At 42.7% G+C, this 13,725-nt stretch overlaps 1 protein-coding gene across 1 annotated transcript; it reads left to right on the top strand.

Annotated features, from left to right (window-relative positions):
* Positions 1-1,086: 1,086 nt before the first annotated feature.
* On the top strand, positions 1,087-13,460 carry LOC120103068 (SUMO-conjugating enzyme UBC9-like). Its single transcript, XM_039111465.2, has 2 exons — positions 1,087-1,179; positions 12,560-13,460. Exons 1-2 carry the CDS (start codon positions 1,087-1,089, stop codon positions 12,956-12,958), a joined length of 492 nt encoding a protein of 163 aa, XP_038967393.1. The 3' UTR covers positions 12,959-13,460.
* Positions 13,461-13,725: the final 265 nt, after the last annotated feature.

Below are 13,725 nucleotides of genomic sequence, written 5' to 3' on the forward strand. Positions count from 1 at the left end.
ACCATAGTCAACGTCAATCAGTTTGACATTGAGTTTTCACAACACCAGAATCTCTAGTGATGCTGGATCCATGTCCCATGACTCTGCCATGGCCCCTCTCTGCTCTTCTCTGCATATTTCTTCTGTTTTATTTCCATCTACAGTTATATCACAGAACTAAAGAAATGACCTCCCTCACTAATTCCTACCATTGTTGGAGCCGCTTTCCCAAGCTCTTGATGTACATTCCAATGCCTATGGACTCATATCCACCTAGAGATGGGGTCCAAAAGCAATATGATAGCTTCAGAGGTGGCACCTATCACGTACCCATTTCCTTCCCCAATCCCTTGTCTCTGTATATTTGGAGGATGCCCAGAACATGATTCAGGCTGCCCTATAATCTGTTCCTCAAGAGGAAAATACAGGAAGTCTTCTCAGAATGAGGCCTGTCTTTCCATAGGAGGGAAGGGACAAATGAGGAAAAATTGAAACAAATATTTTAAAGTAATGAGAACAGAAACATATGCTAGCTTCTCTACTGCGAATGCATACATTAATTCCTCCAAAATATTAGTGAAACTTTACTGATTAACTCACTCATTCAACTTACATTTCCTAGTGCCTACCATGGGTCAACCATGTTCTGAGCACATGGGATACAGCTAGGAGCAAAAAGACAAAACACAGGTCCCTGAGGGGGATTCTAGCCCAGAAGAGGCTAACGGTCATCAACACACACAACTGGTCAGTTAGATAAGACAAGAGTGTGGATAAATGAGTCTGTGTTGGTGACAAGCCACGGAACCTAAGCCAAGTGAGGGAAGTATGACAGGGGAGAGCGGGAGGGAGGGACAGCCGGGTCAGTGAATTGGACAACTCAACCTGATGCATTGATGGACTTGGGAGTGAAAGAGAATTTTCTGAAAAAAGTCACAACCAAAAATGTTGAACCTGACACTGCGAATGGAATCAACTGATAGATGATACTATTGAATATATCAGATGTGACACAAAAATGAGTAGCTGAGACAGGATGAAGATTGAGACCATGGGCAGAAATGAAGTCAAAGAACCGACAGAACAAGCGTCTGATGTATTGTCCTCATGGGTACCGAGGTATCCCCCAAACTTTCAATAATGATGGAGAAAGAGAAACATAGCACAGGGCTGAATCTCTCTCTTTCCACCAACCACCAGGTGAGTGTCAGAGAAACTAGAATCTTAAAAACAACAACAAAAAAAAAAACAAAAAACAAAAAACAAAAAGCTCCTAATCTCTGTGGTTCTCAGTAGCTAATCAGAAAATAAAATAATGCAATCAAAAATCAATAACATCTCAAAATGTCTTTGGTTGCTTTTGGCTGGAAAAGCTAAGGTGGTTAATTTAGTCCCAGACCCTCCCCTTGAGGAGTTAAAAACAACAGACTATCAAATATACCATTTTATGTTAAAGGACAGTCAGAGTCAGAGAGTTGAACTTTAGCTAATCACAAGGAAAATGAAACTCAGTTCTGTCCCTCAGGTGGTTTGAAGGAGATGCCCTCAATAGGCTCATATGCTTGAATTCTTGGTCACTGGTTCATGTACTGATTAGAAAGGAATAAGAGGTGTGGCCTTGCCATTGGAGGTCATGTCTATATCTGTGACCCATGCTGCCACAGGAGGCCATCTTGGTGTCTCCACCAGAGAATATGACCATATTCATGATTCATGCTGCCACCTGAGGCCATGTTGATGTCCAGGGTCCTTGCTGCTCCTGGAAACCATGTGGAAGTTCACGATTCATGTAGCCGCTGACCATTATGGCAGGGAAGCTTCTTTTTCAGTGGCATCAATGACTGTAGATTCATGGCTGAGCAAAAAAAGCATAGAAGGCTTCTATGATAATCTCCCCTAACACACACACACACACACACACACACACACACACACACACACACAAAGTAAGAAGGAAAGAGGAAAAGAAAGAATCTAGACAGGAAGTCATCAAAGAGAATATTTAAACACTGTTATAGGGATGCTAAACTGTAGATCTTCATTGTTGATGGCTTCTGGCAGAGGGGGGGTGGTCTCAGTTATCTTTAAGAGGCTGGTCACTGGGAGTTTGACCGTGCTACAATGAGTATATGGGCAACACAAATTAGACTTGGTGTGGTCTTTTTTTTTCTTCTTTTTTGGGGAGAGGACACAAGTGTTGGGAGATGGACCTGGGAGGAATGGGAAATGAGTGTGATCGGGTTGCATTGTGTGAAATTAAAATAATAATAAATAATAATAACCAATAAAAGTATTATATTGAGGGGGGATTGAACCAGGAAAGGCTAAGTTGTGATTAGAGCTCAGATTTGAAATTTTTCCACTACAGGTTACTTAGAATTATTGTTGATCTCATTAATATTAATTGTTGTTTATATATAGAATCAGACTACAAGCAAGGAAAGGGGTGGGGGAAGGAAGAGAAACATCTTGTACCTTTTCATTCTACAGGGCAAATAAAACCTCAAGTCTTTGGGGATAAAAGAGGTGTGGCCTTATGGAAGGAGGTGTGTCTCTGGGGTGGACTTCAAGGTTTCAAAATACCAAGCCAGGCCCAGTGCCTCTCTGTCTGCATCAGGATATAAAGCTCTCACCTACTGCTCCATGCCTGTATGCTTTCTGCCATGATAATCATGGATTAATCCTTTGTGGTAGTTTGAATGTGCTTGGCCCAGACAGTGAATATGCTTAGCCCAGACAGTGAATGTGCTTAGCCTGGGAAGTGGCACAATTAGGAGGTGTGGCCTTATTGGAGTAGGAGTGTCACTGTGAGGGTAGGCTTTGAGAGACCTTCTTCCTAGCTGCCTGGAAGTCAGTCCTCTCCTGTTTGCCTTCAGAACAAGATATAGAACTCTCAACTCCTCCAACACCATGCCTGCCTGGACACTGCCATGTTTCCCACCATGATGATAATGGACTGAACCTCAGAACCTGTAAGCCAGCCCCAATTAAATATTGTCCTTTATAAGACTTGCCTTGGTCATGGTGTCTCTTTACAGATATGAAAACCGTAAACCCCTCTGAAACTGTAGGCAAGCCCCAATTGAATTCTTTCCTAATGAGTTGCCTTCATTATGGTGTCTCTTCACAGCAATAGAATAGTGGTTAAGACAGTCCTCCATACCTGACTCTCTGCACCATTTCAGAGCTGACATTGCTCCTTTCTGACCAAGTGACATTTTCAACTTGGTACATAAGACTCTCTTCCAAAGGCCCCTTCTGGGCACCTAGTCATTGCCACTGCGCCCTGGTGAAACTGGATGGACTCACAATACTGAGCTGCCTCATACTCTTACCCTCCACTGACCCTTCTTCTCTCTTCCCACACATGTACTGTACTCAGCTCTTTCCATGAAGGGCAGAGCTATGTCAACCACTATGTCCCTGGCATAGACTCACTCCACACATAACTACTACACCAGACAGAAGTGTTCTTGCTCTAATGTGCTTATCAGGTACGGATGACAAATGGTGGACTCGATGAGTCAATTTCAAGAAGTGTTGGTAGAGCTTTTCTTGACTTTGTCTTCTGTCTCTGAGGGAGCTATTAAAAAGCAATTTGCATAAACATAGATTAAAGGTAGTTAGAACCAGATAATTGGGGAAAATGGAATATGAACTTGAATAGTGTAGCTTCTGGCACAAAGTGGATACTCTATTACAGTCAAATGGTCTTAATTTCTCAAATTTAAGTATTGAGCAGATTTCTCATTATAGTCTTTTATTGCACCTTCTGTTCCTCTACATGTTTATTTTAAAAGCACCAAAACCAGTTAATAACGTTCCTTTGTTCTGAATGAAATGCCCACATCTCATAATTCATCTGTTAAATGGCATTCAGAAGCATACAAAGCTACTAGTTAATACGCACAATCACTGATGATTTTGCCATCTGAATGATGAAATGAAAACAATTTCAAAGACCATGGTGTACTCTTGTGTGCGTGCCCCTCCCCCCACCCCCGCATACTTATGCTCCTGTCTTTATGACAGTTCTTAATCTATACGAAAATGGCATGACTTATGTGACCTACTGGGATTTATAAACCTGGAAGGAAGTTTCCTAAATAAACAAAACCTGAGGTGATGTATTTGAGGACTCCTATCTGGGGAACTAAATCCATGCTCGACACGATTATGACTGGAATCTAGGCAAATGAAGTAAATCTCAAAGGATTTCCATGTTCCAGCTGCTGCCTGGGTATTTTTAGTCTTGCTATCTCTCTCTCACTGAAATATGCTCGGATTTGAGGGGAGGGATTCCTGCCCGCACCCAGATGACTTTGCAATTTGGGGTTCTCATTCAGTGTTTATTCAAGCCAGAAGTATACACTATTCCATATATATATACACACATACATACATACATACATATCTGGCTGTTCCTTCTCCTTCAAAACTAGTGTCAGAGCCATGTGAGGTGGCCCACATTGGAAATTTCAGCACTTGCAAGGCCAAAAGAAAGAAAGGAAGAAAAGGGAGGAAGGGGAAGAAAAGAAAAGAATAATTTCAGTGTCAGAATGTGACAGCTGTACACAAAAGAGCCCAGTCCTTCTCTCGGGAAAAACCTCTAAGTCAGTCACATATCTTGTCTGGCTAGTGCACCACCTCTGAAGCTCCTCCTTCTCTGAAGCTCCTCCTTCTCTGAAGCTCCTCCTTCTCTGAAGCTCCTCTTCCTTGCCTATGGTGGCAGCTCGGTGTTGAGGATACTTCGGAGGTTCATCGGCTCAAACTAGAAGCCCACTCTAAGCAGCAGAGCTAAGCCAAAGGGGCAAGCCCATCTACCCATGGATCCTGTGGGACCTCAGAGGTAGTGTCTGTGGACAGCTGGAAGCCAAAGCAGCTAAAAGCCAATGCTGTGGAGAGGGCCTGGTGGCATTCTCTCCACTGCCGATGGGACTACAAGTAATGTCTGCCCGCTGTCACACAGTTGCACTTGCTAATCTGCTATCTCTATTATTATCTCTTAAACATGCGCAAGCAAACCAGCCACAATATGTCTCTCTGGCTAGGGCAGGGCATGCCACCCACTGCTGAGCAACAAAGAAACGCTCTCTGACTCACCGGAAGGTGCGTTCAATGAAGTCTCGGGGATGCTGGGTCACTTCAGGTAGCAACCCCCAACAGAACGATGATTCCTTACCAAAAAGATGTACATCTTGACGTGCTATCTCTCACCTACAAATTAAAATTTCACACATCTTCTCTTCCTCTAAGACAGCAGAATCACTCTTTACAGAGACTGTGGCAACATTCCAGGGGAGTTCAGCTATTCTGTAGTGAATTCTGCAGGGGCATAAATAACCAGAAAGAAAGGTAGGTCACTATTTCTTCCAAGTAAATCTGGTCTTGTTTTTCTGTTTGTTTGCTTGATTAGTTGATTTTGTTTTTGTTTTTTGTTTGAGAGTGTGTGTGTGTGTGTGTGTGTGTGTGTGTGTGTGTGTGTGACTTTATAAAATGAATTCAAACATTCAAAGACTTGTCTACAAGTACAGGCTAGAAAGTTATTTATTATTACATTTACCTTGGCAATATCCACAATAGTATAGAAACCAACCTAAACATTTTATTATTTATTTTTTGTAGAAATTTTAGAAATAATTTCCCCAGAGACTCATTTGCCTGTCAGTTTTCATGGTGCTATTATGTAATCTTTGTGTGTGTGTGTGTGTGTGTGTGTGTGTGTGTGTGTGTGTGTGTGTGTGTGTATCTCTATTTCTGCAGTTTCAGTTTTATATTCAAATTTAAAGCTGCCCCACATTAATATTAGCTAAGGATGTGCTGTAAAGACCTGACCTTGCTCATGCCAAGTGGTTAGATAATTATCTTTCTCTTTAAATAAGAGAACAATATATTGTCTTTTTGTGTCTACTTTGGTCCATTTAAGAGCTAACCTTATTCTTTTCTCCTGCCTAGCCTCATACTGGCATCATTCTAACATTTCAATGTTTTATTTTAAAATGTGAAAAGCATAAGTAAGCATTCTGGTGACTTTTTGTAGACTGAACCTACTTGCAACACCAGCACCAGGTTTGAACAAACATCACCACCCACGTAGCTGCCTTCTTGTCACTCACCATTGCTCCCACACCCAAGGGAACCATCCTGACTCCTAACAACCCAGGGTGTCCTTACTGGCCATTTTCTTTATGCAAATGCAGTGATAGAGCAGCAATGGTGTTTTTTTTTTAATACTTACTGTGTTCATTTGTTTGTTTGACTCATTTTACTGATACCCAGTGCTCTGAGACTTGTCATCTGATCAGTCAAGGGATGCCTAGCAACCAGTCTAGGAAGTCTTCCTCTCACTTCCTTTACCAGATCTCAGCTCCAGGCAGCTGAGAGGTCGTTCTCACTCCCAAATGCCTCCTCTGCTAACAGCATCTGTTCTCTTTCTGAACTTCTTCAATATTTGAACAAAATAAACTAATGTATCTCTTTCACTTTCTAAGTGTTCATGACCAAATTGTCTTTCAAATAGTTGTTTTCTACTGATAAACAGCCCATGTTTCTTAGATTCTATGTCTGAGAGTTTTACTTTCACCTTGCTCCAATCACGTTAAGTCTACTGAGTCCAGAACACTGTAATGGATAATGTCAAGCTGGTTGTCAGCTTCACTGCACTTAGAATCACCTGGGAGACTGGTGTGTCTCACTTCCAGATGTGTTTGTGAAGGCATTTCCAGGGCGTATTAACTGATGGGGAAAGTCTCACCCAGATTGTGGACAATGCCTTCCCACAGACTGGAAGCCTGAGCAGAACAAAACATATTCAGATGTTTTAACCTATTTTTCTTTAGCGTTGTCTGGCAGCCCTAGACTGTGGCTCTGAGAGAACAAAATGGGTGTTCTATCACTAGCACTGTGTACCTGGAAATGTTCTCTTACCACCTTGGTATTGAGAAGAATGGCTTTCATTCTCCTGAGGAATCAATCTTGCATGAGAATAAAGAGCTAATTATCATCGCACTATCGTATCTCTCAGCCTTTGTCCTCATGTTCCTTCTACTGTGAATGCCCACAATACATTGGATAGGAGGGCTCTGACCTGATCTGAATCCTCAGTCTGCCAGTCTTCCTCTGTGTAACTCGCAAGCTCCTAGGCAATTGAGATGTAACCAGTGCATACCTTGTGGTGTGTCTTAAGGGGCCGCACCGCAGTATGTTCTTACTGGTAGCCATTTCCTTCATGACTGTTTACCTAATTCTCTATGCTCCTGGATTCCCTCTTAGCATGGATCACCCTAGTCTGCACGGGTCTACTGACTTTGTTCATCTTTTTCTCCAAGAGCAGAATTGGCTTTATTTAAGTTTTTCAATACCTACTGCCTTATTCATAATAAGCTTTGAACATGATTCCAGAACAAAAAGAATAGTTGTAAGAAGAAGGGAGTTTAAACACTAATGAGTACCTGTACACATCCCTAGAACAGTAAGCCTAGCCTAACAGGGGGTGAACAGAAACATCTGCTTCAAGTGCTGTTGCTGTGAACCGCAGGGCTCATTGAGATTTTACTTTTTTCTGGGATGGCAAACTAGACTCCAACATTAAAGAAAACAAATCCACTTTAGTGAGGATGTGAAGTTGCAAAAAAACCTGGAAATATCAAAGCACCATCACCGTCATAAGTAACTTGAATGTGATTTAAGGCCGTGAGCAGTGGAAAGGACATCGATTACCAAGGGGAGACCTTAGAATGGCACCCATGTAAGGGCTGAAGTCAGTAAAGAGTCTAATTAGACTTGGCAAAAAAGCATCGTGTGGATGATTGAAGGAAAAAGAAGCCACAGATTTGAAAGAGAGCAATGGGATAGATGGGGGGTGGGGGGTTGGAGGGAGGAACATTATATGGTTCAACTATATAACTACAGATATTTAGTTTCAAAAGCTAGAAAAAATGTAAAATAACCCTAAGAAATAAAAGTATTATATGAGAAAAAATGATGTGGAAAAAATGGGTCCATTTTCATTCAAAGAACATTGTCCAAATCACTAATTCACACTCCGGGGTAGCCAAATGATTGTATTTCAGGGTTACTATGGCAACCCAATCAGGGTCTGCCTCTTCGCCAGAGTGTAGGTTCCCAGTAATCAGACTGATGAGGGAGGGATCCAAACAAAACAGATGCTGTTTCTGTTCTGAGGTGCAGGTGAAACTCAAACCTCAGAGCCACCCCAAAACCAATAGGAAATCGTCTCTAACTTCGCAGCCCACAATTTCTCTGCCTTTCAGCAACACTGCACAGACCATGAGCCAAACAAGCCTTTAAGAACACAGGGGTCTAGAGACCGTGAAACACACTGAACTCAGTCTTGACACACATAGCGGGATGTGTTAGAACTCATCAGTGCAGACACACTCTATACTTAGAGCTCCCCAACTGCCAGCCGCCACCGGTCTCCCCCAGTTCTGCCATAGGAACTTAAAGGTGGCTCCCCTCATGGAGACAGGGTTTCTCTGTGTAGCTCTGGCTGTCCTGTACTCAGAGATCCATCAGAGATCCACCTAGCTCTGCCTATGAGTGCTGGGACTAAAGGCATCCGCCGCCTTGGAACGTAAAGTCTTTATCATTGGCTCGTGCCTTTTATGTTGCTTGGTTTTACCTTCTTATTGTTAAAACGTCTTCAAAGACATGCAAATCGAGCCGTTAAAAAATACTGAATACAAACTGCCACACTCAACAGCCAACAGTAAGTACCCTTCCATAAGTGTTTCCTCTATGTCCCCCAGCAGTCCCTTTTGTCTTAGTGTTTTAAATTGAATCCCAGAGCCCAGAGCAGTGGGGCACATGTCTGCAGCCTCTGCTACTTAAGAGGCTGAAACAGGAAGACTGTTTGAGCCCAGAGGTCTGAGGCTTAGTATGGACCTAGCTTTAAATAAATAAATAAACAAACAAACAAATAAATAACAACAACCTAATAATAAATGTGGCCGGGAAGATGGTTCGTAGGTTAAGTTTTTGCTACATAAGTGTAAGGACCTGGATTGAGATCCCCATCACCCACATCAAAAGACAAGCGTGACAGTGCACACACGTAATCCCAGCACTGCAGACTCACAGAAAGGGGGATCCCTGGGCCTTACTGGTCAGCTAGTCTCACCAAATTAGTGAGACCCAAGTTCAGTAAGAGACCCTGTCTTGAAAACTAAGGTGGAGGGCAACACAGGAAGACACCCAGAGTCAACCTCTGGCCTCTACACACATGCATACATAAGCATATATACACATCAGAAAAAAAATTAATATAAGATATCCCACACAACCATCATTTCTCCGGTACACAAGTTCAGTCTGTGCCCAGTGTTCAGGTTCAGTGACATGACCAGCATTGTACAGCTCCAGGATCACCTTCACATACAGTGTTCATCCCACACAGATACATGTGGTATCTGGAACATGACCCCCAGGGCAGCACACAGACTTAGAAGTCAGACAGCAAATGGTTTAGACTTTGTGGGCTAGTGTTTTGCAATAACTGCTTCAATCTACTGCATCATAAAAACAGACACAGACCATATATAAACAAAGAAGCACAGCTGTGAGTCAATAAAACTTTATTTACAAACACAAGCTACAGAAGAACTATAAATGATCATAGAGGATCGTTTGGGCACACCTCCTCATCTAGTCCCAATACTTAAGAATGATCCCATAAGTGATAGCGACTGTGAAAATTGGCCCCATCTAAATGGTGATTCTCCAAATAGATTTACTCCTAACTAAAGGAACAGGTTGATAGGTTGTTTCTCCTGTCATCTGAAAGCTTATCATGTGAGCAATCGCTGCCCTTGCCACTAGTAAAGGAATTCCAGCCATCTGATGCTAACAGTGATGCAGTATCCCAAGGCTAAAGAAAATCTGAGACACACCAAAGCACACCATGAGCTCTAAGAGCAAAATCCGGGCATCTAATGTTCCCTGAAGTTCTCTGCACTTTAATCAACACCAGAGCAAAAATAGTGAGCTTTTGCAGCAAAGCATCTCTCTTAGCAGGAGTGATTCATACAGTAGAAGTGACTGACTTTCCAGTGTTATGCAGAAGATATGACCAGAGAAAGAAAGGGAGGATGAAGGAGGAGATTAAGAAAGAAGACAAGGGGGGGGGGCTGGAGAGATGGCTCAGCGGTTAAGAGCACCGACTGCTCTTCCAGAGGTCCTGAGTTCAATTCCCAGCAACCACATGGTGGCTCACAGCCATCTGTAATGGGATCTGATGCCCTCTTCTGATGTGTCTGAAAAGCTACAGTGTACTCATATACATAAAATGAATAAATAAACGTTAAGAAGAAGAAAAGAAAAAAGTAGGGGAAGAAGGCATAGCTTCATGCGTGTGTACTTTGGGTAACCCCTTAAATTTAATTGTTTTCTTTTACAATTTGTAATTTTTCATTATTATGTTAAATCCATTAACATGCTTTATATGCTAATATATATCATTCTTTGGGCCCTGTTTTGATCTGTTGTAGGTTTTGGTTTGGTTGGTTTATCATTAATTTTTTATTTCATATATCTACATTGTTCCTCACCACCTCCATCTTCTTTATCACCTCCTCCAAAACCATGGTCTCTTTTTCTTTAATTATTATTGCTACACACACTCACGCACACACACACACACACACACACTCATGCGTGTGCATACACATACACTTGCATGTGCACACACACTCACACACATGCACACATACTCACACACGCACATGATCACATACAAGCACATGTGTGCACACACATGCACACACACTTGCACATGCACACACTCACACACATGCACACAATCACATACATGCAAGCATGCATGCACACACACACTCCACACATGTGCACATACATACACTCACTCAGATGCACACAATCATGCGTGCACACACATGCACACACACACACACACACACACACACACGAGTGGAAACATATGCAACCTGCTGATTCCCTTTAGTTATTTGTACAACAATATGGTTTTAGGGCTGATCCCTTAGTACAGGATAACCAATTATAGGGTTTATCCCTGGGAAAGAGAAGTCTCCCTCTCCCAGCAATCTTTGGTTGCCTATAGCTCTCCATCCAGGAGTGGGGCCCCATGAGATTTCCCCTTCCCATGTTGGCATGTCAACTACTGTCACCGTTCAGATCTTGTTAGGCAGCCATGTTGCTGAGATTTCATGGGTGTGACTTCTCTGTTATAGCTCAAAGGCACACTCTCACAGCAGACTTTTGTCTTCTGACTCTTACAGTCTTCCCATCCCTTCTCCCATGATGTACCCTGAGCCCTAGGTACAGGGTTGTATTGTGGGTGATGGGGCACCCCTCCCCCATCAGCTGTTCTCTGTATGTTGACCAGTCATGGCTTTCTGTAATAGCCTCCATCTGCTGCAAAAAGAAGCTTCTTTGCTGAAGGTGAGAGCTACACTTACTTGTCAGTACAAGGCCATCAGTGAATTCCTAACTGAACTCAATTTTCCTTAACCCCACTGTGCTCCACCACATCTGCTCTATAAGCCTCAAGCTTCCAAACGCAGAGTTGCATTTTGAAAAGCAGACAGAGCATTCAAATCTATCTTATGTCCTTACAGCTACCACCAATGTGCTCCCTCAGAAGGTTCCAGCGTTAGGCCTGATCCAGGACAGAAGAAATCCCAAGGCCTCCAGGCTAACAGCATGGATCTCGAAGAGAATCACAGCTGTCCATCAGCTATCCTTAACTTCATGCTTCTGAAAACTCTACTTTGACCTCCTGGTCCATTCCCTACCTTCCACTCCTCCAGCTCAGGTAACCAAGTCCCTGCACATGATCAGAACCAAGAACTCAGCCTAAAACTACAATCAGGGGATTTTCATCTCTATACTGATGTGCAGTTTTCCCAACTCTACTACTGCTGATGGTGCTAATGTCTGCCAGCCTGCTCAGATCTCTGATCATTATTAAGACCCTAAGACCAACCTGTATTAAAAAGAAAAAATCCCCAACCTTTCCTACCAATTATCTCCAGACCTCTCCTCCTCCCTTCCTGCTGTCACTTAACCATTCATATAGGGCTTCTGTCTTAGAAGCAAATTCCCCTTAGCCCTGCTATTCCTGATCAAAGTCCTTAAAAGATCTATCATTTCTTGTCCCTACCTTGAATCCAAATCTGCCCACCTTGACAATTTCCTTATTGCCAAACCCAAAAGGTATTTTTCAGCCCTTATTTGTTTGCCCCTAAACGGCCTTGACACTGTTGGGCTGTCCTTCTTCAGTACCATTGTTGGCCTTTGCATAATGCCCCCACCACTTCTCAGTCTCTTCCTTTAGTCTCCCGCTCATCCCACATCCAAGCCTTAAATATGAATGCCCCCTTAGAGTTTTTAATTTATTCCTTCTCTCTCTCTTCTTTCACTGCCTCTATGCCTTCTGAAAGCCAACTGTACACTATAATAACTCTATTATAGCCTTTAAATGTTATCTGTCAACATTCTTAGATCCTTCATTAGAGGGGAACTGGGATTTTATTAATATATTCCAAAATTATTTTTTTATCCGCTAGTCACAGAGTGTTAGGTAAGACATAGAAGTGGGCAAGGGACGATGAACCTGATGAACTGGGAGTGCACTATCCCTGGAAAGAAGGGGACTCCGTGGGAAGGAGGCTTGTTCAAGCTACGGATGCTTTTCAAAGATGACTATCCGTCCTCACCACCAAAATGTAAATTTGAGCCATCACTGTTTCATCCAAACGTGTATCCTTCTGGCACAGTGTGCCTGTCCATCCTGGAGGAAGACAAGGACTGGCGGCCAGCTATCACGATCAAACAGATCTTATTAGGAATACAAGAACTTCTAAATGAACCAAATATTCAAGACCCAGCTCAAGCAGAGGCCTATACAATTTACTGCCAAAACAGAGTGGAATATGAGAAAAGGGTTAGAGCACAAGCGAAGAAGTTTGCCCCCTCATAAGCAGCGGCCCCGGGCTCCATGACGAGGAAGGGATTGGCTTGGCAAGAACTTGTTTACAGTCTTTTGCAGATCTAAGTGGCTCCGTACAGTTACTAGTAGCCTGGGAGGGTTGAGCAGGCGCCATTTTCCATTTCCGCCACTGGCATATTCAGTCTTTTGTATTTTTGATTATTGAGTAAAACTTGCTTTTATTTTAATATTGATGTCAGTATTTCAACTGCTGTAAAATGATAAACTTTTGTACTTGGTAAGCCCCTAGGAGCTAGTTTCTTCGTGTCGTGCTCGCTCGGATGCAGGCATGCTTCCCGCTGTTCAGAGCTCTGGCCTCCAGCTGGCTGTATGACAGAACCACACTGTCCCCCCTTCCTTCCCTACCCTCATCCTTCTCAGAAACCTGGGCTGTTGCTTATGAGCCTCAGATCCAAAGTTGGCCAGCATCTGCATTCTGCACCACTTCCTTTGTGTTTATATGGCGTTTTGTCTGTGTTGCTGTTTAGAATAAATAAACTGTTTATATAAAAAAAAAAAAAGAAGTGGGCAAGGGAAAGATACTTAGTGAAGTAAACATCACTGAAGATAAATTGTCAGTAGGTCCAAGCCTGCAACACCCCAGCTTCTCCACATCAATGAAGTTCTAATCAATCCATCAGTCTTTGTGGACACAGCTTTTCCCAGGAATTCTCATTTATAAAGCAGAGAATCAGTTACTATGAGAGACCAAATCTTTTAAATTCAGACTCCATTTTAGAGAACCTGACCTAAGTTTG

Source organism: Rattus norvegicus, chromosome 5 (genome assembly GCF_036323735.1).
Source record: "Rattus norvegicus strain BN/NHsdMcwi chromosome 5, GRCr8, whole genome shotgun sequence".
In the NCBI taxonomy this organism is placed as follows: domain Eukaryota; kingdom Metazoa; phylum Chordata; class Mammalia; order Rodentia; family Muridae; genus Rattus; species Rattus norvegicus.